Source organism: Callorhinchus milii, unplaced genomic scaffold, assembly GCF_018977255.1.
Source record: "Callorhinchus milii isolate IMCB2004 unplaced genomic scaffold, IMCB_Cmil_1.0 Scaffold1, whole genome shotgun sequence".
Lineage (NCBI taxonomy): Eukaryota > Metazoa > Chordata > Chondrichthyes > Chimaeriformes > Callorhinchidae > Callorhinchus > Callorhinchus milii.
In genome coordinates, this window is record NW_024704742.1 from 13,442,882 (window position 1) to 13,466,429 (window position 23,548).

At 43.0% G+C, this 23,548-nt stretch overlaps 1 protein-coding gene across 2 annotated transcripts; it reads right to left on the bottom strand.

Moving 5' to 3' along the window:
* Positions 1-3,959: 3,959 nt before the first annotated feature.
* On the bottom strand, positions 3,960-23,322 carry LOC103191333 (hsp90 co-chaperone Cdc37-like 1; the record flags this gene model as incomplete). 2 transcript variants are annotated; one of them, XM_042337460.1, is given in 8 exon segments in its annotated part: positions 3,960-6,045; positions 7,749-7,820; positions 10,174-10,233; positions 11,327-11,449; positions 12,791-12,906; positions 14,957-15,059; positions 19,150-19,431; positions 23,269-23,322. In XM_042337460.1, coding segments are annotated over 8 exon segments (918 nt in total), but the record flags the coding sequence as incomplete, so codon positions are not given.
* Between the last annotated feature and the right edge of the window lie 226 nt (positions 23,323-23,548).

Here is a 23,548-nt window from a genome sequence, read left to right on the forward strand (position 1 = left end):
TCCTCCCAATGTGAAAGGAGCTATATTAAATGCAAGGCTGCTTTCATGATGTCACTTTGATGTGATTCAAATTGTATTAATTGAAATTTGGCAGCTTGGTACAGTTCCATCATGAATGATCAGTCCATTCCCAGAGAAACCAAACATATTATTTTGCACACATCACGTTCCTGCATCGCTGCTCACTTGATTACTTAAACATCACATGTTAATGATGCCATCAAATGAAGTTTAGCATTTTCAGGTCAAATCTAGGTCAAGGTGGAGTCCTGTAGCTCAGCGGTTAGAGCACTTGCCTTGCAAGTGAAAAACCTGGGTTTCATTCCCGGCACGGCGAAAACTTGGGCAAGTTTCCTTACTCCGCACGACTGATAACAATCCCTCAAGAAAAAAACCAATAATAAATTGGTCACTTCAACCCACGTGGGACACTGCTGTGTGTAATTGGCTGCTGCGTTTCACCCACAGTCAATTCACTTTACAGTATATTCTGTGGAGTGCTTTGAGACGTCTAGAAGACATTTAAAGCGCTGTATCAAATGCAAGGATTATTATATATGAACCTCCACTTCAATCCGTATATCCTGTAAAGTGCTTTGGGACTTCGTCCTCATGTGAAAGGCGCAATCCAAATGTATGAATTGTTATTATAATCTTTGCTATTAAGAAATGGCAAAACATCTGATTCACTGTAGACTACAGCAGCAATTGTAACATCTTCCAATCATAATAGAAATAATAATAAATAATCCTTGCATTTGGTATAGTGTCTTTCACGTCGGGATGTCCCAAAGTGCTTCACAGGGTGAAGTGAAATGTTTGTTGGCGAAATGCCCACAAGTAGTAAACCTGATTAAAGGTGAATGGATCGATTTCAAATTCCTTCATATCCCTACCTATCCATTCTGCTTACGCCCCCACACCACCACCCACTGCCTCCGCTCGACTGGCTCCGGCCTCCTGGTTGTCCCCCATCCCCTCCACTCAACCATCGGTGACTGTGCCTTCAGCCACTATGCTCTGGAACTCTCTTCCTCAACCCCTCCCACTTGCCCCCTCCCTCACCACTGTCAAATCCAGCCTACAGACCTTCCTTTTTGATTGTGTTTACGTCACCTCCCCCTGGCTCGGGGTCAGACTCCACTGCTGTCAAGCGCTCTGGGACAGTACCATGTGTGAAGACTGCTTATCAACCTGACTCAATTGGCAGCATTCTCGCCTCTGAGTCAGACTTGTGGTTTTAAATCCCGCGTCAGGACTTTAAAGTCTTTGAAAGGTGTTCCCAGCACATGGAGACATCCTCCCGCCAAGAAAGGTGCTACAAAATGGAAATGTGTTGTGGTTGAACTTATTATCCTGGCTGACAGTCCAGTGCTGTGTGTGTGGTGTGTGTGGTCCTTCAGATGAGACATTACTTTGAGGTGGATGTTAAACGACAACAAAATTATATATGTAAAGCGCCTTTCGTGACGGGAGGACGTCCCAAGGTGCTGGACAGTCAGTGTTTTGGACCTGAGCTGGGGGCTGGGATTGGGGAGGGTGGAGGGCAGGGGGCGAAGCAGGGTGATTGAAAGCATGGTCGAAGAGGAGGGTCTTGAGATGGGGCTTGAAGGAGCCAAGGGACAGGGCGAGGCCGAGGGATGGAGTTCCAGTGGACGTGGACAGAGTGGCAGATGGCCCGCCTGCCAACGGTGGGGCAGGCGAGTCAGAGGGCGTGAAGCAGGCTGGAACACGCTGAGTGGAGGGTGCGAGCAGGATGGTAGGGGGTTAAGATGTTGCAGAGGTGGTCGGAGTAAGATCATGGAGGGCTTTGAAGATGGGGACCAGGATCTTGAACTGTATCCTCTGTGTGATGGGAAGTCAGTGGAGTCGGGCGAGGATGGGGTGATAGGGCCATGGATCCTAGTGCGGGAGAGGACATGTGCTGCAGAGTTCTGGATGATCTGCAGCTTATGGAGGGAGGAGTTGAGGCCAACAATTTCAAATGCAAGGAGCTGGCATTTTCAAAGCCTCGATGTTATGATTATGTTTATGAGGATTTCGGTGGCCTACAATATGAGACAGTGGCGGAGGTGGGGGAAGGCAGAACGAGTCATGGCGCAGATGTGGGGTGGAAAGGATAGTTGAGGGTCTAAAAAGACCCCAAGGTTCTGGACTGGCTTAGCAAGGTGCAGTGTGCAACCATGGATGGTGATGCTGTCAGCGCCTGAGGTGAGGAGGCGCTGACGGGAGCCAATCAGGAGAGCCTCGGTCTTGTTGACATTCAACTGAAGAAAGTTAGCTCTCATCCAGGACTTGATGTCTGACAGACATTCTGTCAGCACAGCAGTGGTCTTGGAGTCGAGGGTAGAGGTAGAGAGGTAGAGTTGAGTGTCATCCGCATACATGTGGAAGTTGACCCAGTGTCTGTGGATGATGTCACCAAAAGGGAGCAAATAGATATTGGAGAGAGGGGACCAAGGACAGAGCCCTGAGGAACCCTGCACGAGACGGTGTGTGGGCTACAGGAGAAACCACTTGTGGAGATGAAGTGGAGGTGGTGTGAGAGGTATGATCTGAACCAGTCAAGGACAGCGCCGAGAAAGTTGAGGTGAGAGATGGTGGATGAGGATAGAGTGGTCAACAGTGTCTAAAGCAGCAAATAGGTTGAGGGCGAGGAGGCAGAGGAAGCCCTGGTTGCAGATGGACAGAATGACACTTGTCACTTTGACCAGGGCTGTTTCTGTGCTGTGGGTAACATGGAAACCGAATTGGAGGGGTTCGTGAAGGGAGTGGCGGGAGAGAAGCTGGGAAGCAACGACTTGTTCCAGGACCTTGGAGAGGAAAGGGAGGTTGGAGATGGGGTGGTAGTTTGAGAGCAGGAATGGGCCCAGGGAGGGTTTATTAAGGATAGGAGTGATGACGGCTGTTTTTAAAGGGGTGGGAAAGGTACCAATGAGCAGGCCGAATATGGTATCTGTGAGTAGAGGGGCAAGAAGATGGAGCTGGGAGATAAGTTAGGGATGGGGTCGAGGGAGCAGTTTTCATGCGGGTTATAGTGTTGAGAAGAGTGGGAAACAGGTTCGAAAGTGGGGAGGGAGAGAGGAATGGGGTGAGATGGGGATCTAATTAAAGATCTCATGGCACTATTTGAAAATAGAAAGGGCTATCTCCTGGTATCTTGGCCAACAATCCCCCAAAATAAAATTTGTGATTTACTCCATGGCTGTTTGTGGGACACTATTTGTGTGCAAGTAGGTTGCTGCTTTTGCAGTCACCCACACTTCACAGCAAAATCCTTTTGAGTGCTTTGAGATGTCTTGACAATGTGATGAGGAGCTATTTCAAATGCGAGGATTATTATTTTATTTGCCCTGAGAAATGAGTATTGAAACGGGTATCCTGACTGCTAATGCCACAGGGAAAGTGGTTGTCATTATTTAACATTTTTATCATTTCCTTTGGATATTGGGTAATACCAGCAGGGTCCAGAATCTATTGCTGATCCCTGTGTGTGTCAGAGTGTATATATTATAACACTGGGATAAATTGTTTTAGTTTCAAAATTTCCATTACAAAAAGGTCTATATTTACCATAAACCTTTGTAAAATCTCTATTCTTCACTCCCACCACCACAAACCTATACTATATTGGCAATTTGTTTCGATTGAACAATAAAGCAGTTTTATTGTTTAAGATGCAACACTTGGCTGAACCAAACCTATTAATATAATAAGAATAATTTGGTCACTCAATCCACAACTGTTTATGGGACACAGCTGTGTGGAATTGGCTGCCATATTTCGCCCACAAAACAGTATATTCTGTGAAGTGCTTTGAGACATCTCGAATTCTGTATAGGAGTAGCGATTGTGAAATTTATAATTAAATTATCTGACAATTATGCAGTGCAACAATTGAAAAAAATGAGGTGTACTTTAAAAATGTATTCAAAGTAAGATAAAACACAACATTTTTCTAGTTTTAATACATTTATTCAGGACCAAGGAAAGAAAACTCGGTTGTTAAATCTTCCACAATAATAATAATAATCCTTGCACTTGATACAGCGCTTTTCGTCTCAAAGTGCTTCACAGAATATACTGTAAAATGAATTGACCATATATTTGTGGGCGAAACACGGCAGATAATTGCGCACAGCAGTGTCCCAAATGCAAACATGTCAGTGCAAAAACTAAACATCTATGCCTTCCGTCAAAAGTGTACATTGATCACTCCCACCCCACTCACAAGAATCAGCCAACGCAAGTTGTGGTTAAACTGACTGTGACAGGACTGGACTGTAACAATGGAGTATTAAACCTGAATTCAAATGAGCTCCCAAGTCAAATCTTACTTTATAAGATCTATCAATCCAGAGTGAGATCTACAGCTCATTCAATGGGGTGTTCAGGCTGCAGGGTTGGGGTGTTGCATGCCATTTTTGGCACTCTAAATAAAAGGTTTCCTTTGTCCTTCCCGTCAAGCAACAGTAACACAGAACATTCTTGATGCTTTTGCTCTTTACACTTACAAAGATGTTGGAAAGTTAATTCTAAAGAGTGGATCAAGTGAAATTGTAAGAAAACTTTACACCATGTTTAACAAGTCTCCTGGGACAGAGAGTAAATTCTGAGATCCAATATGTCTGCTTCAATATGTCTGTGCCAATGTCATCCAGATCCACTGGGGCTGGGGGGGGCGCGGAGAAGAGAAAGAGAGTCCAACAATTCTATTTGTGTTCTATACTAGCAGAATTTATTGAACGGTTCTCATTGACTTCAACTTGCTGTATTCAGGTATATACCTGTCACCAAGTTGGGCCCAACTGCAATGCCTTGTAATCACTCCCAATGAGGACACAGATGTTTCATTCACACAGGCAAAAAAATTAACCCAAAGTTTCCATCTCTGAGATCATCTCACACACTGGAGAGGCAGCTCCAGTAAACTATCCTTTGTGGATTTGATACATTTGAGCCAACATTAAAACAATAACAGTTTGTATACCTCCGGCAAGGGGGCTAGAGAATTGAGAAAAATATGGACTACATTAAGGAGTGCTTGTGCCTAGGAAGTCTGCAGTACCCAAAGCTTTGTCTTTTGAATTTGAGTAGTCCCATTGATGCTGTAACACTTAAGACTATTAGTCTGCTGAAAATTTCCATAAGATTCATTGAACAAACAGATCCCAGTGTCACTGCAATTTTTAACCAGCGATGTGGGAGATAAACCGTCAACTTCAAGAGACTCAGTGGTCTAACTTTAAAAGAACACACATTATTCCAACCTTTTTTTGGTTAAAAAAAATCCAGCTTATAATTTTTCAGAGCTGGCCAAACCATGGTTTAGTTGAGAGAGGGACTAATTTTTAATATGAATATAAAAAAATCACATGCACCAACCTACATCCCCTTCACTACATACCAAACATTGGGAAGCTCATATTTTTATTAGTTGAGGAACTTGAAAGAATTATAGATTCTTGTTACTGAAAGACAGTGGCTCCTGTATGGAATTCCAAGAATTTGCCATCGGGTGCAACTTATTCCCAGATTTACTCCCCAAAAAAGTCCTTCTGCAAGGAAACAAAACCCGCCCTGTGACTCATTTCACTGCTCAATGCAACTGATATTCTGCAAAGCAAAACCAAAGTAGACAGAATTTGGCCTGCATAGGTCAAACAAGGATAAAAAAAACATCTTGGGCAAACTCCATCCCACGAACAGCCAATTACCCGGTGCTTGAATCTAAATCTTATCAGAAACCATTTATTGCCATGGAATATAAGGAATTAACTAGAGTTTTTAACAATCCTGATGAATATAAAGTGCAGCATTCAAACAGGCAAGTAAACAAGTTACATACAAAAATAGCTAGCTTTTCTCTCACTGCACTGAAGGTTTTTTTTAATACGCAAGCATCCTTGTAGAGAGCCACTGCACAACAGCAACAGATTAGGAAGTATCCATTGTGGGTTCCTCACTTCTTTCTTCTTTGGCTTCCTTTGAATTGCAGATCCTTAGGCCTGCATCAATACAATGCTGCAAACAGTGTTCTGCAACCTGAGAAAGAGAATGGACAAGTTCTTCAATAATAAAATGTGCACATCGTGAGATGGACCTTGAACATATGCTAAATGGGCAGAAAATTAGACAAAAATTGGACACTATTTTGGGGCCTAGAAGAGTTTTTATTGTTTAAAAAAATAGGATGGACTCCAATCTTGCAGATGCAGCTCTATTTAGGTGGTGCTACATTTGCAATAACATCCAGTGCTGACTCACCATGAGTGACTGTTTTGCCCTGCCTGGAAATCAAACCCTGGTCCTCTCACTTGTGAGGCAAGTACTCTAACCACTAAGTTACCTGACTCCATGATCAAGTGTAGTTTCTGTTCTCATCAGTTACTCCTTGTTGAAATAGTTCTCCTGTTGAGAATGGATTATGTTGTGTTATCCATGATCAAAACTTACCCATAACTGGGGCATTATCCTGTAGCTCAGTGGTTAGAGCACTCGCCTCGCAAGTGAGAGCTCTGGGTTCGGCTCTCAACAGGGCGAACTTTGGGCAAGTTTCCTTGCTGTGCCCAATCGGCTGCCGCATTTCACCCACAAATATACAGTCAATTCACTTTACAGTCTATTCTGTGAAGTGCTTTGAGATGTCCAGAAGATGTGAAAATCGCTCTATCAAATGCAAGAATTATTATTATTATTTCTTCATCCACGACAGAAGAAACAAAGAAACATAAGTGGTTAGGAAGCTTGGGAACATGAACAATATCTACGTTTCCATTCTGGGGAAGAGTATCTGCCCAGAAATGAATGAGAAAAAAAATCTATTTCTTAACAAAATCCTGAAAGAGAAAACTAATACCATCCGTCCTCAATCACAATGGTTTGAACCAGTCGTCAAGGAAGGGCATGTGAACACCAGAGCATCTCAGAATTGTTGTTATTGGGGAAAAAAAGCAAATGTCATTTAACTCAAGAGAACCCGAAAGCAATGCGTATTTCCCCCAGCACATTTTTTGACTTATTCAAGTCTACACCAATTCAAAAAAGGCCTGTTTTACTTTAGTACAACTATTGTCTCGCACCAATTCTTGATACAACAACTTGCATTTATATAGCGCCCCACACGCAGGGTAATGTCCCAGAGCACTTGACACTCCCAACTTCTTTGTCGTGGTCAACTGCACTTTCACATACAACATGAGATAGGTTTCATTTGAAATAAATGGGGGTTGGGGGTGGTGGTGGAAATGAGAAGATTGGCAAAATAAAACATGCGCTTCCAGTAAGTCCTTTAACTCAGTGGTTAGACCTCTTGCCTTGCAAGCGAGAGAATTGGGTTTGATTCCTGGCAGGGCGAAAAATTGGGCAAGTTTCCTTACTCCTTCCGGCTCTGTTTACCTAGCAGTAAGTAGGTACCCGGTTGTTAGTCATTTGACGGATCGCTTTTCTGGGGTATTAATTCCTTCAAAAAAAANTTGATCACTCAATCCACGACTGCTGGTGTGTTTCACCCACAAAATATACAGACCATTCACTTTACAGTATATTCTTTGAAGTGCTTTGGGATGTCTCAAAGACGTGATAAGGCCCTATATCAAAATCCAAGGATTATTATTATTATAGTAACCCTATACTAGGGTCTTGGTCTCTTATTGATTAATATCATTAGAATTTGCCCTTCCTGGAATTACCAGTTAAGTCCATTTGTAAAGACTTCACAATGATAAAATCTCACATCATCAACATACCTGAGGGTCCATATCACTAAGGACGTTTTGGAGGAGCTGCACATCTTGTAACTGGAAGCATCTTTTGAGCTCCTGAAATCAGTCAGAGAAAAAATCACAGTAAAGTTTCATCTCTCTGCAGGACTGGCTTTACATTTCCAAATAAACACTTCATATAATGAAGGAAGGAAGGAGGGAGAAAGAGAACAAATATTTTAAGAAAAATATATTTTAAGATTTTAAGTACTTTTACCCCTTCGACAATCCCCCAGGTAAAATTAGTCACTCACTTCACAGCTATTTGCGGGATATTACTGTGCGGAAATCAATGCCACATTTACAATATATAATATATTCAGCGCCTTGGGATGTCCTCCCGACGTGAAAGGCGCTATACAAACGTAATTGTTGTTGTTGTTGTTGTAATAATCCTTGCATTTGATATCGAGACGTCTCAAAGCGCTTCACAGAATATACAGAATTCACAGAATTAAATTGTAGTGACTGTGCATTTTGTGGATGAAACGCTGCAACCAATTACGCGCAGCAGTGTCCCACAAACAGTCATGGATTAAGTTACCAAATTTTTTTTAAGGGATTATTATCCCTGAAAAAGCGATCCATCAATTGACTAACAGGGTTCCTGCTTACTGCTAGGTAAACAGAGGTGTGTGGAGTAGGAAACTTGCCCAAAGGTTCACCCTGCCCGGGAATCGAACCCAGGTCCTCTCACTTGCAAGTCGAGTGCTCTAACCATTAAACTACAGGACTCCAAATACACAAATACAGTCACTGCACTTTATAGTATATCCTATAAAGCGCTTCTGCCATGAATGTCGCTATTACAAATGCAAGGATTACTATTATTAGCTGTCATTATGTCAACACAGCCATTGTCATTCCCTAAGTTTTTTGCTGCAGAAGTAGAAACACTCCATCATTGAGCCCATAAAATAGACGCTTGAAATAAACATTTGCAGACAATGGAGGGAAACTGCCAGTATTCAAACTTCTGATCACCCCAGAAAGTTCTGCTGGTACTGCAAATGTATGCAAACAGCAAACAGGCTACCTTGGAAGGATTAGAAATAGCAATTTATTTGAGGAATTGTGAAAATGAAGCACGTATCTAATTAATAGTACAGAATGTGACAAAAAGCATCTGGCTATAAATGCCTAATTCAGATCAGCTTCTAGGGGAAATCAGCGTTTTTGATATCTACAGATGCAAAGAATAAAATAGGAAACAATGTAAAAAAAAACTAATCGAAATCAAGTGATTAAGTGCTCTGAGATGTCGCCCGGCATGGAGGGCGCAAGTTGTTGTTGTTCTGTCTTTCATATGTTTATATAAAGAAAATCTAAGGAAATATACGCGGCCCACCCAATATATGATCCATAAAGGATTCTGCTAAGAATGAGATTGGAAATGTGTTTTTTTCTGAAAAAGTAGGGACAAGAATGAAAAGGAAGAATAGCAAAACCAATAGAGAGAAGCAGTTAGCCTGAAAATGTGTCCCACTGGAATGATTTGGATTAGACAATACAATATTGATAGGAATCCTATTCCTCCAAGCTATATCATGCAAGAATAATAGAGTTGGCTGTTGGAGATGTTGTGAATGAGGGAATTGGCTTAAAGTTATCCTTTGAGACTGTCAGTCCTGAATCGCTGCACTGAAAGAGCTTTCATATTCATCGGAAAGATTTATTTTTAAAAAAAATCAGGAAATATTCAGTCAATTCAATATGGGAGATACTAAATTTTTCACATAATGAAATATACTACCAACTGTTGCACTTATAAATGAGAGTGAATGAGGACTTAATAAACAGTATTAATTTTAAAAAAATAATTTGGTCACTCAATCCACGATTAGTTGTGGGACACTGCTGTGTGCAATTGGCTGCCGTTTTTCGCCCACAAAACCCACAGTCACTTCACTTTACAGTATGTTCTGTGAAGCGCTTTGAGATGTCTCGAAGATGTGATAAAGCGCTATATCAAACGCACGGATTATTATTGTATTATTACTTTTGCATGAAACGTTTCGCAACATCAGGATCACAACTGGGTTCAAATCCACAGGTTACTGGCTCAAACCCCACTGCTGACCTCAAATAGTATCTACCTTTTAATTTGAAAAAGTAACTATAACTGTGAAGCATTTTATGACATTTCAATGATTTTTTCTGTAAAGTGAAATGACTATATTTGTAGGCCAACCCAGCAGCAAATCTCACAAACAGCCATGAAATAAACAAACAATTTTTATTGGGAGGATTGTTAATCATCTTGTCTTATCCAAAGAAATGGCACCTCTGAAAATACAGCATTTCCCCAACATGGCATTGGCGTCTCAGCCCAGACTGTGAGCTCAAAGTCCCGAACTACTTTGTCCATCGTTACCGACTCTGCAGTTTTTGCTTGTGAAAATTCTCGTACCCTCTGGATAAATGCTTCCAATTCAGTATGAAACGCTTCCATGTATCCCTCATCAGCAATCTTGATGGGAGGAACAAAATTACATGTAAACTATATCTTGAACTTCCCAATTGTTTTATTTTCCCCTTCCATCTACAGTACAGTACTTGCATAGTTTTCCCTCCTGTCTGCAGTTAAATTGCAAGAACAAAGGACCACAGGACAGAACAAAAGGACCATTTGGGACATTGAATCACTCCTTCCAAAAGAACAAGTAGCACAAGGCTTGCCAGAGAATGCCTTCAATGACAAGATAAGTGGTTTTAGCTGCTTAGACCCCTCAAAGGAACACTCTAGGGTCCCCAAGCCTTGGCTGCACCCAATACTCTTCAGAACTAGGTTAGCAGGAAGCATCCCACCAGGATGTACATTCCATTCCAATAGTCAGAAACTTTCTTGTGTATACAGAACACAGAACTCAGTTTACTTTAGATAAAACTCTTAAGCATGGTGATGGGTTTCCGTACATGTCAAGACACCTGGCTGACCCCCCAAAACTAATGTGTAGCTTATGTACCATCGTAAAGAACTGTACTAGCATTCATAATCCTCTACATAACTTCTATGTTTTCTCCAAGCTCACTTAATTAGTTTAAGTGAATTTTCTCAAATTTTCTCCCCATCTTCTCCAGAAAAGCATTTTACTTTCTGCTCCCTTTCTACAGGGATGGATGCAGATTTCCTCCATTATCTCACTTAAATTGTGATTAGACAGATTTCCTTTTGGAAGGAGTGATTCAATGACCCAAATGTTAAATAATAATATTTAAATAATAATATTAAATAATTTATTAAATAATTATTAAACTATTAAATAACACATATTAAATAATATTAATTATTTAATTGTGAGCTATTGTGAGCACTGGTCTGGTAAGCTTCCCGCTGCCTGTCCTAACTAAGACCACATGAGCATGAGGGTTATGGTTTGCAGGGTTAACAGGAGCCGAGTGGAAGAGTTCCTGCTCCAAGTAATCAGCCTGCCTCCTGGGGCCTGACGATCAGCTAGGCTGCCTGGGGCGATCACCCAAATCAATAATCAATAATCCCCACCACTTAATACCTTTAGTTTTTACAACAACAAAAAAAGATTTTTTACATTCAAAACTCTTACTTTTGCTTTTTCAAAAAACTGCCTGAAGCAGCCCCTCGGATCTTGGTGAAGGTTTCGGCCCATTTCTACAATAAACTGCATCACGACAGCCTGGTGAGCTACCTGCTCCATCAAAGCCTGTTTCTGTGAAAAATAAAAATAGGTGGATTATAGAAACATAAAAACTTAGAAATAGGAGTAGGCTATTCAGCCCCTTCAGCCTGTTCCGCCATTCTATAAGATCATGGCTGATCTGTACCTCAAGTTCAGTTACGCGCCCTGGTAACTGGTGGAGGTACAGATCAGGGGGTCAAGGTGAACCAATGTTATTCTGTTACTTTTGAGCATCAGAAACCAATCTTCCCACCCCACCCACCCTTTTGGTTCTATCAGGCCACATACCGCTTGCAGCATTCAGCATTACACAAGAGCAGTTAGTTAATTATTATTAACAACCTGATGATTCTCAATATTCCAGTGACCCTCCGACTCCACTCCTCAGCCCTCCCCACTTTTAAAGCCAGTCTTTAACAACACCTCAAAGGGTTTCACAGGATTTTACTGTAAAGTGTATTAATATTGTGTGTGTGTGGGGTGGGGTGTCGGGGTGAGGGGGAGAGAAACATGACAGCCAATTTGCAAACTGCAATGCCCCGAATGACAGCAAAGAAGTGAATGACCATTTGCTTGTTGGGAGATTGTTTGTCAGGTCACCAGGAAAGAAACTCCCTTGTCTTTTCAAGTAGGGCCATGGGAGCTTTAACATCCACTTGAACAGGCAGAACCTTGATTTAAATATCTCATCTGAAGTTTGGCACATCTGACAATGCTATGCTCCCCTAGAACTACACTGGGATGTCAGCATGTAACATACGAGTTACAAGTCCCAGTGTAGCGTTCAAATGCACAACTGCATTTAGAGGGGTGAGTGTTCCTAAGGTGAGCTCAAACCTGCTGCATTCTACCCTGTGATTCCCAAAGATTTACATAGCTGCAGTTCACTTCAGTAAGGCATTTCCCCTACTTTTATTTCTGCGCCACCTATGGTTCTCTAACCAGGTGACCCAGTTTCCAACTTTCATTCAGTGACTCAGTCACAATGTGTGCGAGAGTGGGGAATATTGAGTTGTTTTTTAATTGAAACGTCTCAGCTTTGTGGCCTGTCTTTTCTAAACAGCCTAGCAGATCAGTCTCACAGACGAGCGAGTCTCACAGATTACTCTCCTGCGACACCCTGTGGTGCACAATAGCCACATCCAGCCACCGCCTACATTCGGTGCAATTTGCACAGAATAAAATTAATGCTGAAACAGTGGAGTGTTTCAAAGTCAGGTGACTTTTCCTCATCAACAAGATTTCTGTTTGAACTGCAACTAAACAAGTGAAACATTACTGCCCCCAAAGTATATACAAAGGACAGAAAGTAATAATAGCACAAACCAAACCTATGATATGAAAGGTATCAGTCTTTCTCTATGGGCTCACCTCTGCTTTTTGTAAATAAAAACACCACTTTATAAGGTAGTTAGCAGTTTCTTCACAGATGAGGTGAGGGTGATCCGACAGGTGTCTCTGACTGTCCACCCATCGCTTCAGCATTCCTACAATGGCAGACATACATAACTGGGATATGCAGTCTTTGAACATTGGGTCCTATTTATAGAGCAGAACATCAAAACTGTTTTTTTTAAAAAGTGCAACGTTACACGCTAAAATATTTCCTGGCACAGGAGCTCCTACACTGACTAGAACTACATCACCATGACACAAGTTTATAATAATAATAATCCTTACATTTAGTATAGTGCCTTTTACATCCAGAGGACATACCAAAGCACCTAGCTGTACAGACTGTAAAGTTCATTCAGTTAGTGAATCAAAGCTTAACCTTATGCATTTCAAATATAAAAAGTGGACATTTTGTATTCCTTGAGGCAAACCTACAAAACAAGAGCAGGGATAAAATGCAATGAAGGTGCAAAATTAAAATGAGCCAAAAATGTAACTTATTTAAAAAAAATTCCACTAAATCAGCACTGCACCATCAATAGTGCTTTGAGATAGCCTCTTGATGTGAGAGTACTATATAAATGTGAATCGTATAATAACTGAATAAAGCACTTTGTTAGTTATATATTGTGGTGCGGGGGGAGGAAGTCATTGGAAGAGCGGAAGCAAGAGGTTCCTGAAAAAACATAGCAATATCACTTTATGACATTTTCATCGGCCATCTCACAAGTACCACACCCAGAAGTTCGGAAACTAGCCAAGAGCCAAACCAAGGAAGGATGCAGAGGCTAAATAAGCTAAAGTAGGAGACAATTCCAATAACCAATTCATGCAACACTTCAATTTTTTTTACTGAAATCGCATTAAATCTTCTAATCAATCATTACTTTTTTTAAAAAAAACTGCATGGGTTGCCGGAGGTGAAGTGGGGTGTGTGGAATTAGAAACAGTACTTTGAATGCTGCGTCTATACTGTATACTTCATGATGAATTACCAGATGTGTATAATATCATATATATATTATATATATATCAGGATTCAGCCAATGCAAAGCATCCTAAACCCCTGCTTCTGATATCAGATGGTTTCAGAAGCTACTACTACAGAAGGAACACAACAGCAACAAGTTCAGCTGCTGGAGACCACTCACCTATGTGGCCCTTTGGAAGCTCTTTTGCAGATCACCACCAACTTACAGGGGGCAGGTTTTAATGTTCTTAAGTAGCAGCAAGAGAAACCAGCATAGAACACGAGCAGAACCATTTTTTTTAAAGCATTGCCCAATCTCATGATTGGGCAATGCTTTAAAAAAGGTCTCCGGCCATTACAATGAGGAATGGGAAAATACTGCAGATGCTGTAGTAAAAACAGAAGTCGCTGGGACCATGGAGCAGGTCAGGCAGCATCTATGGCGAGAGGAAAATGAGTCAACGTTTCATGTCGATAATCTTTGGTCAGAACTCAACTCTGAGGAAAGATCATCAACCTGAAACTTTAACTCACTTTCCTCTCGCCATCCATGCTGCTGGACCTGCTGAGTGTTTCCAGCGACTTCTGCTTTTATTACAATGAGGAATGGGATGTACAAATCACTGCCCCACACCTCTGTGCCACTGGAAGTAGCCATTTTGCTTCCACAGTATAACTGGAATAGGAAGGCTATTAGGCAGAAAGCAGCCATTTTGACGGCAGAAAATTCAGGACCTTAATACAATCAACTCCTGATAACTCAACCCTGTCGTAACTTGTACCACTACCACTTAAGGATCACTGATACCTTTGAGCTTGTATAAATACACAAAATTTGTTGCCTACAAAAAATACAGTCAATTCACTTTACAGTATATTCTGGTGAAGCGCTTTGAGACATCTAGAAGATGTGATAAGGCACTATATAAATAATTATTATTATTATCCCATCAAAACGTTCCTTCTACTCCTGACTGATAGCTATTTGTTAGGTCAGAGTATTAAGGAATACGGGGCAAGGGTGTAATTGGACTTATTATTATTATACATATGCCCATCTCGCCACTTTGTATAACTTGTCACCAAGCGCTTTTCCCATGGAGTGACAAGTTCCCAGGAATTGCCTGTATCTACACAATTTCAACCTGTCAATTCAAGTGCGATCCACTTACCAAAGTGTTTGATCTGGCGTTCACATTTTTGGACAAATGTTGCGACTTTGCCATCAGCCTCTTCCTCTGCTTCTTTATGCTTGATGTTTTTGTTAATAACGCTCTGATTACGACAAAAGATGAGAGAACAGAATTAAAACCACCAACAACAACTTACATTTATAGAGCGCCCTTCAATGTCTTGGAGCATTGAGTACAGACAGACAGTACAGAAAGATGCACAATTTACCCCCCCTTATAACCCCCCACCTTTTCTAACTTTTTCAAACTGCTCATCCTTTAGGACTACAGAACTCCGTAGGATTATTGACACCTTTGAGCTTGTATCACGCCTGACACCTGAAATAACTAAGAACTGAATATCAGAGCGGCTGGTATAAACAAAATGCAAAATATGCAGATGCTGAAAATCTGAAACAAAAACAGAAGTTCCTGGGAACACTCAGCAGGTCAGGCAACATCTTTGAAGAAAGGAAAGTGAGTCAACGTTTCGGGTCCATGACACTTCGTTAGAACTGGGGGTAAGTCCACTCTCTCAAGTAAGGATAAGTCTTTCCGTAGTGGCACTGGTCCACAGTCAATAAATCAAAACAAGCAATGTACACACAAACCATGTACTCTGAATACAGCGCTTACCAAGAATTGGCTGCAGGAGCTCAGGTTAGGACGCAGGCGCCGGGCAAAGTCAATTTTCTCCTCGTGCCGCGCATGAGCAACCGGAACCTGCTCCACCCACAGTAGCAATGTCGAGGAAACAGCACGAGAAGCCCAAGGCCTCGCTCACTGTGTACTGTACAGGTTGGTAGCGGAGGAGGGTGTTTTACCGCGTATGAAGGGGAGGAGGGCACTGTAGCGGCTGCAATCAATGGCCGTTGTCCTGAATAGTGAGGTGTCGGTTTACTGAAGCCTATCCTTTAATATAGACCATGAAAGAGACTGTGAAAATGTGCCTGCAATTGTGAGGTGGCTGGATTACCAAGGTGGCCGCAAATGTAATTACAATTCAACCCCCACCCCTCCCCCCACACACTGACACATAAGTATTTCGGTGAAATCTGTTCAAGCCATTAAATAAGGCCATTAAACAAGCCATTTGTTTTCTCAGGCCATTTCCTCAGGCCATTTCAACAGCAAATCAAATGCATCAGCACTCTCGCCTCTGAGTCAGAAGGTTGTGGGTTCAAGCCCCATGTCAGGACTTGAACTCATATAGTCTAAGCTGACACGCCAAATGCAGTTCTGGCCAAGAATATCCCAAATAGAATTTGTCATTCACTCAACAACAATTTGCATTTATATAGCGCTCCTCACGCAGAGCTTGACAGTGGTGGAGCACAGTACTGAGCCGGTTGGGGTAGGGAGGGGGCGGGGCAGCATTGCCTGTTTGTGGGACATTGCTGTACACAAGTTGGCTGTCACATTCATCTGCAAACATACAGTCACTATACTTTACAATATATCCTGTGAAATTCTTTGAGACGTCCTCCCGACGTGAAAGGAGCAATCCAAATGCAAGGATTATTATTACTACATTTGCAGTAGATTTTTCAAAAACAAAGTTCAATAGCACCAGCCGGACTGTTATAATGTGAGCTTTTGTTAATCCCCTGTTAGTAACCAGGGTAATCAATATTGTAATAGCAAACAGATGCCATGTCAGGATTAATCTGACCTTTTACTGCTCAAAAAAGATTCAGTGAATGAAAATCTCCAAAGATAATTTTTAGTTGTGAGATCACCACATGGCATTTAAACTAGGTTTATTCTGCATGTTCAGCAGAAAATCACCACAATATCAGAAGCAATTTGCTGTTAAACTTGAACTACCAAATGGGTCCTGGGGCAGGCTGGTGAATTGGGCTGGACTTGGTTTCAGGAGCACTACCAGTTGTACCAAGATAAATAATAATAATAATAAAACAACAACATTAAATTTGTATAGCGCCTTTCATGTCTTAAGGTGTTGGACAGACAGTGTTTCAGACCCGAGAGCTAGGTGTCGGGATTGGGGAAGGTGGAGGGCAGTGGCATTAGGAACGGGATTGGGGAACCTGGAGATCATTTTTGAGTGATCAAAAGCACAATTGAAGAGAAGTGTCATGAGATGGGTCTTGAAGGAGACAGGGAGGGGGCTGAGGTGCCTGCTGTGCAGAGGGAGCAGGCAGGATGGTAGGTGGTTAGGAGGTTACAGAGGTAGGGGGAAGCGAGCGTCGTGGAGGGCTTTGAAGGTGAGGATCTGGATCTTGATCTGTATCCTCTGTGTGACGAGAAGCCAGGGGAGTTGGGCGAGGATGGGGGTGATAGGGTCACGGAGCATGTTGCAGGAGACATGGGCTGAAGAGTTCTGGATGATCTGCAGCCTGTGGAGGGAGGAGTTAGGGAGGCTGACAAGCAGGGTGTTTGCATAGTCGAGCCTCGATGTTATGAAGGTGTGTATGAGGGTTTTGGCGGCCTGCGGTGTGAGACAGTGGCAGAGCCGGACGATGTTGCGGAGGTGGGGGAAGGCAGAGCGGGTCATGGTGCAAATATGGGTGGAAAGGATAGTTGAGGGTCAAACAAGACCCCAAGGTTCTGGACTGGCTTAGCAAGGTGCAGTGTGCAACCATGGATGGTGATGCTGTCAGCGCCTGAGGTGAGGAGGTGCTGACGGGAGCTAAACAGGAGAGCCTCGGTCTTGTTGACATTCAACTGAAGAAAGTTAGCTCTCATCCAGGACTTGATGTCTGACAGACATTCTGTCAGCACAGCAGTGGTTGTAGAATCAAGGGTGGAGGCAGAGAGGTAGAGTTGAGTGTCATCCGCATACATGTGGAAGTTGACCCCGTGTCTGTGGATGATGTCCCAAGAGGGAGCAAATAATAATAATCCTTGCATTTGATATAGCGCTTTTCACGTGTTTTAAACGTCCCAAAGTGCTTCACAGAATATACTGTAAAGTGAATTGACGGTATATTTGTGGGCGAACGCGGCAGCCAATTGCGCACAGCAATGTCCCACAAACAGTCGTAGATTGAAAATGACCAATTTATTATTGTTTTTTGTTTTGAAGAGAGGGGACCAAGGACAGAGCCCTGAGGACCGCCGCATGAGATGGTGCGGGAGCTAGAGGAGAAACCGTTTGTGGAGATGAAGTGGAGGCGGTGTGAGAGATACGATCTGAATCATTCAAGGGCAGAAACATGAAGGTTGAGGTGAGAGGAGAGACGGTGGATGAGGATAAAGTGGTCAACAGTGTTGAAGCCAGCAGAGAGGTCAAGGAGGAGGCAGAGGGTGCCCTGGTCACAGATGGACAGAATGTCACTTTGTCACTTTGACCAGGGCTGTTTCTGTTTTGTTGGTGGCACAGAAACCCGATTGGAAGGGTTCGTGAAGGGAGTGGCGGGAAAGGAAGGACCGAAGCTGGAAAGCAATGACTCATTCCAGGACCTTGGAGAGGAAAGGGAGGTTGGAGTAATAATCCTCGCATTTGATATAGCGCCTTATCACGACTTCAGGACGTCTCAAATCCTGTGAGTCTGAATGAATCTTTGCTCACTCAGTCGTGCTCCATATGTTGAACCACCTGGGTATTTATAACAATGTTTTGGATAATACTACAGGCATGTGCCCCACCAGCTCTTTAAGAATACCAACAAGTAAAGTAAACATAAAGTTTGTCCTGCTCGAAAAGTTGAAGTTGGATATGAGAGGTAAAATGGTAAGAATTTGGCTTCAATTTGGATCGACATGCAGAAGCTCAAGCTCAAAATCAAGCTGTTAGGTCTATATAGCTCTACTAACGTTAATATGTTAACTTGCAGAGTGCAGTAGCTTAGTGGTTAGTTAGCGCACTCACCTCACAAGTGAGAGGACCCGGGTTTGATTCCCGAGCAGGACAAAAATTTTACTCCTTATTCCACACGCATCTGTTTACCTAGCAGTAAGTAGGAACCAGTTGTGAGTTGATTTGGTGAATTGGAGGGTAATAATCCCTCAAAAAAAATTATTTTGGGTCATGACTGGTTTGGGACACTGCTTTGCACAACTGCTGCCGCGTTTCTGCCACAAAATACAGTCAATCCACTTCACAATATATTCTGCGAAGTGCTTTGAGATGTCTCAACAATGAAACAAGGCTCTATATCAAATGCAAGGATTGTTACTATAATTAATACAACCGCAGCATGATTAGTATAAGGAAGCATGTGCCGCACCCTATTGAACCCTTCCTTGCTGATCGTATCAACATTCCACGAATTCATCCTTTCATTCCACATCAGCTCCTCCTCCTTCTGTCTCCACTCGTCTTCCTTGCGTTTGAGTTCCCAGGATTCAGTCTGTGCCTTGGCATGCTCCTGCTCTAAGGACTCGGAGTTGTGCAATTCCAAAGTGCAGAGTCTCTCCTGTGCTTCTGCCAGGTTCCACTTGCATTCCAGTGTATTCTTCACTAGCCCCTGTTGCTCGTGGCCAATACTTGCTCCTCCGTCCGCGCAAATCTAAAATGCAAATTAGAAATTGGCAAGTTAAAATACAGCAAAAACACATGAACAAACCAACGGATCAAACGTGCGCTCAGGCTATTAAAGATCCTAGGATACAACGCGAAGAACAATCTACGATTGTTTGTGGGACGCTGCTGTGCACAATTGGCTGCCACGTTTCGCCCACAAAATACAGTCAATTCACTTTACAGTATATTCTGTGAAGCGCTTTGAGATGTCTCGAAGATGTGATAAGGTGCTATATTAAATGCAAGGATTACCATTATTTTTATGATTATAAGAGAGAAGGGAATGTCTCCCAGTGTCCTGGTCACCAGATAAAATCCATGACTCACCTTGTGACCTATTTGTGGAGCGTTGCTCTGTGCAAAGTGGCTGCTGCGTTTGCCACAAATACACAGTTGCTATACTTTACACTGAATCATGTGAAGCGCTTTGAGGGGTTTCGATGACGTGACAAGGGTGCCGTATCAAATGCAAGGCGCGCGTGTGTGTGTATGTATGTATGTATGTATGCGTGCATGCATTTATTATGTTAATGTACTTACCACAGTTCTGCCACAAATGTCCCTCAGTATATAAATAGGGTGAGTGATTTTAGTCTAACTGAAAATCCACAAGCACAAGGTATGACACATTAGTTCTCAATGTGTGAACTATGTGATCAGCCTGCTAACGCACAGAGCGCTGGGATACAAATTTTCTGCAACGTCCAACAAGATGTTGATTAGCAACAGGAAGATGTGGATCAGCACCAGTCATTCTCACTGTGGCCAATTCTCAAGAAAGAGAAAACAATGAAAAGGAGCAGCTAAATCAATCCTTCAGTTCCTTTGGCTAAGAGTTTCAGACCTATTTATGGGAGAGGGCAAGGACTAGCCCCAAGCCCCGCGCGGCCTCTCAGTTGAGAAGTTGCTGGGAGGGAGGGGAGGGGAGCAGGTGAGTTTTGAGTCTAACAGGACACATTTGCTTCATATTAGTCACTGGCTGGAACCTTAAGTTTTCTTCAAAAACTTTCTTTTTAATGTTTTCTTTTTATAAAATAAATTGGTCACTCAAACCAGGACTGTTTATGGGTCACTGCTGTGCACAATTGGCTGCCATGTTTTGCCCACAAAATATACAGTCAATTCACTTTACAAAACTCTGTGAAGCGCTTCGAGACACCTCAAAGATGTGATAAGGCGCTATATCAAATGCAAGGATTATTATTATTTATTAAGTTTCAACGGTACAGTAGCCAACACTGGCAGAAAAGTTTGTGCCAATGCCAGTCCATGGTTTTATCAGCATTGCGCCCTTCAACCATAAGTGCTCAACAACACACAAAACTGAAGAAAACATTAAAAAAGGGAAATCATAACATATCTAGGATATTCACATTCACTGTAGTCTTTGCTGATTTATGTTCCACACTTGTCTCCCCTCCCCACGCCCATTTTCTCCTAAAAGAAGTCAGTCAGGATGTGGGTTTAGCCTATGGCCACTGTGGTACACAAATACAGATGACCAATTGTTTTCTTATGCCTGAACAACACAGGGATGTGTCCATTGAATAATAATAATCCTTCCATTTGATATAGAGCCTTATGTCTGAGACGTCTCAAAGCGCTTCACAGAATATACTGTAAAGTGAATTGACTGTATATTTTGTGGGCGAAATGCGCACAGCAGTGTCCCACAAACTTTGTGGATTGAAGTGACCAATTTTTTTTTAAGGAATCCAGGACTTTGAGAATGTAAATGTGTACATTTGGGTGCTGCTGGAATTTAATTAGATTGTATTGCTCTAAACTGTTTTAAAAAAAATTAGTGAAATAAAATGCCCAAAGACAATTTTTAGTTGTGAGGTTACCACATGCCATTTAGCCCATGTTTATTCTGCATGTTCAGCAGAAAATGGCCACGATATTGGAAGCAGTTTGCTGTTATTCTTGAATTACAAATGGGGAGCAATAGAGCTGCAGTCAGAGTTGCCATTGATACCATCCTCCCAAACACAGCCAAGACTGTAACCATCGATGACCTAGGAGAGTTGTTGAAATAGGGTCGTGGTATTTTCAAAGTCCATCTGAACCATAAGAACAGCTAGAGTACAACAAAAACTGCTGTGTGCAATTGGCTGCCGCATTTCACCCACAAAATATAGTCAATTCACTTTGCAGTATAGCCTGTGAAGCAATTTGAGATGTCTCGAAGACGTGATAAGTCCCTATATCAAATGCAAGGATTATTATTAGAAATATAGTGGCAGAGCATGACACCGAGCTGGGGGGAGGGGGAGGTGACTGTAGGCACTGTCGAATAGGAAGGTCTTCAGGCATGACCCGAAGATGGGGCAGGAAGGGGTAAAGCGGAGGGAGAGACGAAGAGTGTCCCAGAGTTTAACATCTTATCCCAAGAACAGATCAGGAGTTGGTAAACATCCTGCCAACGCTTAGTGTCAAGACTCGCATACAGTATGAAAATTGTGACTTAACTGAGGTATTAAGAGGACAATTGGACCAGAATATGGTTTAATTTCAGTTGGTTGTCAAAAATAGGTTAGATATGAGGTGGCTGGGAGGGGGGGAGGGGAGAAAATGAGGAACGAATAAAATTGTTAGTTATATGACACAAACAAGGCAGGCAAAGGCAGGCAAAGGGAGATCTAAACACCTGATACAATATCATGGAATGAAACTACTTTTTTGGTTACATCACACACCCAATGCAGAGAGAGGGGATCAGCCCTGAACAGCAGCTCACACCATAACTACAATGATTAGCTGCAGCTGCGCTCTGTCTCTCTCTCTCTCTCTGTCTGTCTCTCTCTGTCTGTCTGTCTCTGTCTATGTCTCTCTATCTGTCTGTCTGTCTGTCTCTCTGTCTGTCTCTCTGTCTGTCTATCTCTCTCTCTCTATCTGTCTGTCTGTCTGTCTCTCTGTGTCTGTCTGTCTGTCTGTCTGTCTGTCTATCTCTCTCTCTCTATCTGTCTGTCTGTCTCTCTGTCTGTCTCTCTCTCTGTCTCTCTCTCCCTGTCTATCTCTCTCTCTCTATCTGTCTGTCTGTCTCTCTGTGTCTGTCTGTCTATCTCTCTCTCTCTATCTGTCTGTCTCTCTCTCTCTGTCTCTCTCTCCCTGTCTATCTCTCTCTCTCTATCTGTCTGTCTGTCTCTCTGTCTGTCTCTCTCTCTCTGTCTCTCTCTCCCTGTCTATCTCTCTCTCTCTATCTGTCTCTCTGTGTCTGTCTGTCTGTCTATCTCTATCTGTCTGTCTGCCTCTCTGTCTCTCTCTTTCTGTACTTGAATCAATTGCCACTTTTAGGCCTCGTGATGTGCTGAAATTGCTGTGTCAAGACTCTGAACTCCTGATTCATGACAACCCCCGAGGCCAACCCTGAGCAGTTATAACAAGGCCCCTTCTGGTTGCCCGAGTCTCCCTCCGCCATTACACTGACCTCCTCCTCCCCTTCTTTCCCCCAACAACAACAACACCACCAGCAGCAAAAAACACAGAATAGCAACACAAGCCGGTGGGGTGGGCTCCGGTGGGGTGAGCTCCGGTGGGCCGGTGGGCCGGTGGGGTGAGCGCCGGTGGGCCGAGCTCCGGTGGGGTGGGCTCCGGTGGGCTCCGGTGGGCCGGTGGGGTGGGCTCCGGTGGGCCGGTGGGGTGGGCTCCGGTGGGGTGGGCTCCGGGGCGAGCAGTCAGCGGTGTGAGTGATTAAGTGAGTACGTGTGTGACAGAGTAAGAGTGAGTGAGTGACTATGTGGATGTGAGAGGCTGCAGTTCGCTGGGATCAGGAATTAGCAAATTGCCAGAGCGTCACCTGGTGTGGAACAGCAGATTATACCTGAGTCTGTGGTACTGAGGGCAGTCTGCACTCTTCCTCCTCATCATCATCATCCTCATAGTCTGAGGCGGCTGTGAAAGAGCCAGACCGATACTCCATCATCCTGCACTCCGCGGCTCACACTCACTCACTCACTCACTCACAGGCTCACTGTGCCTGTGTGTGTCTCACTGCTGCTCACTGTGTCAGTGTATCTCTCTCACTGCTGCTCAGTGTCTGTCTCTCTCTGTGCCTCACTGGGTCAGTGTGTGTGTCTGTGTCTCACTGGGTCAGTGTGTGT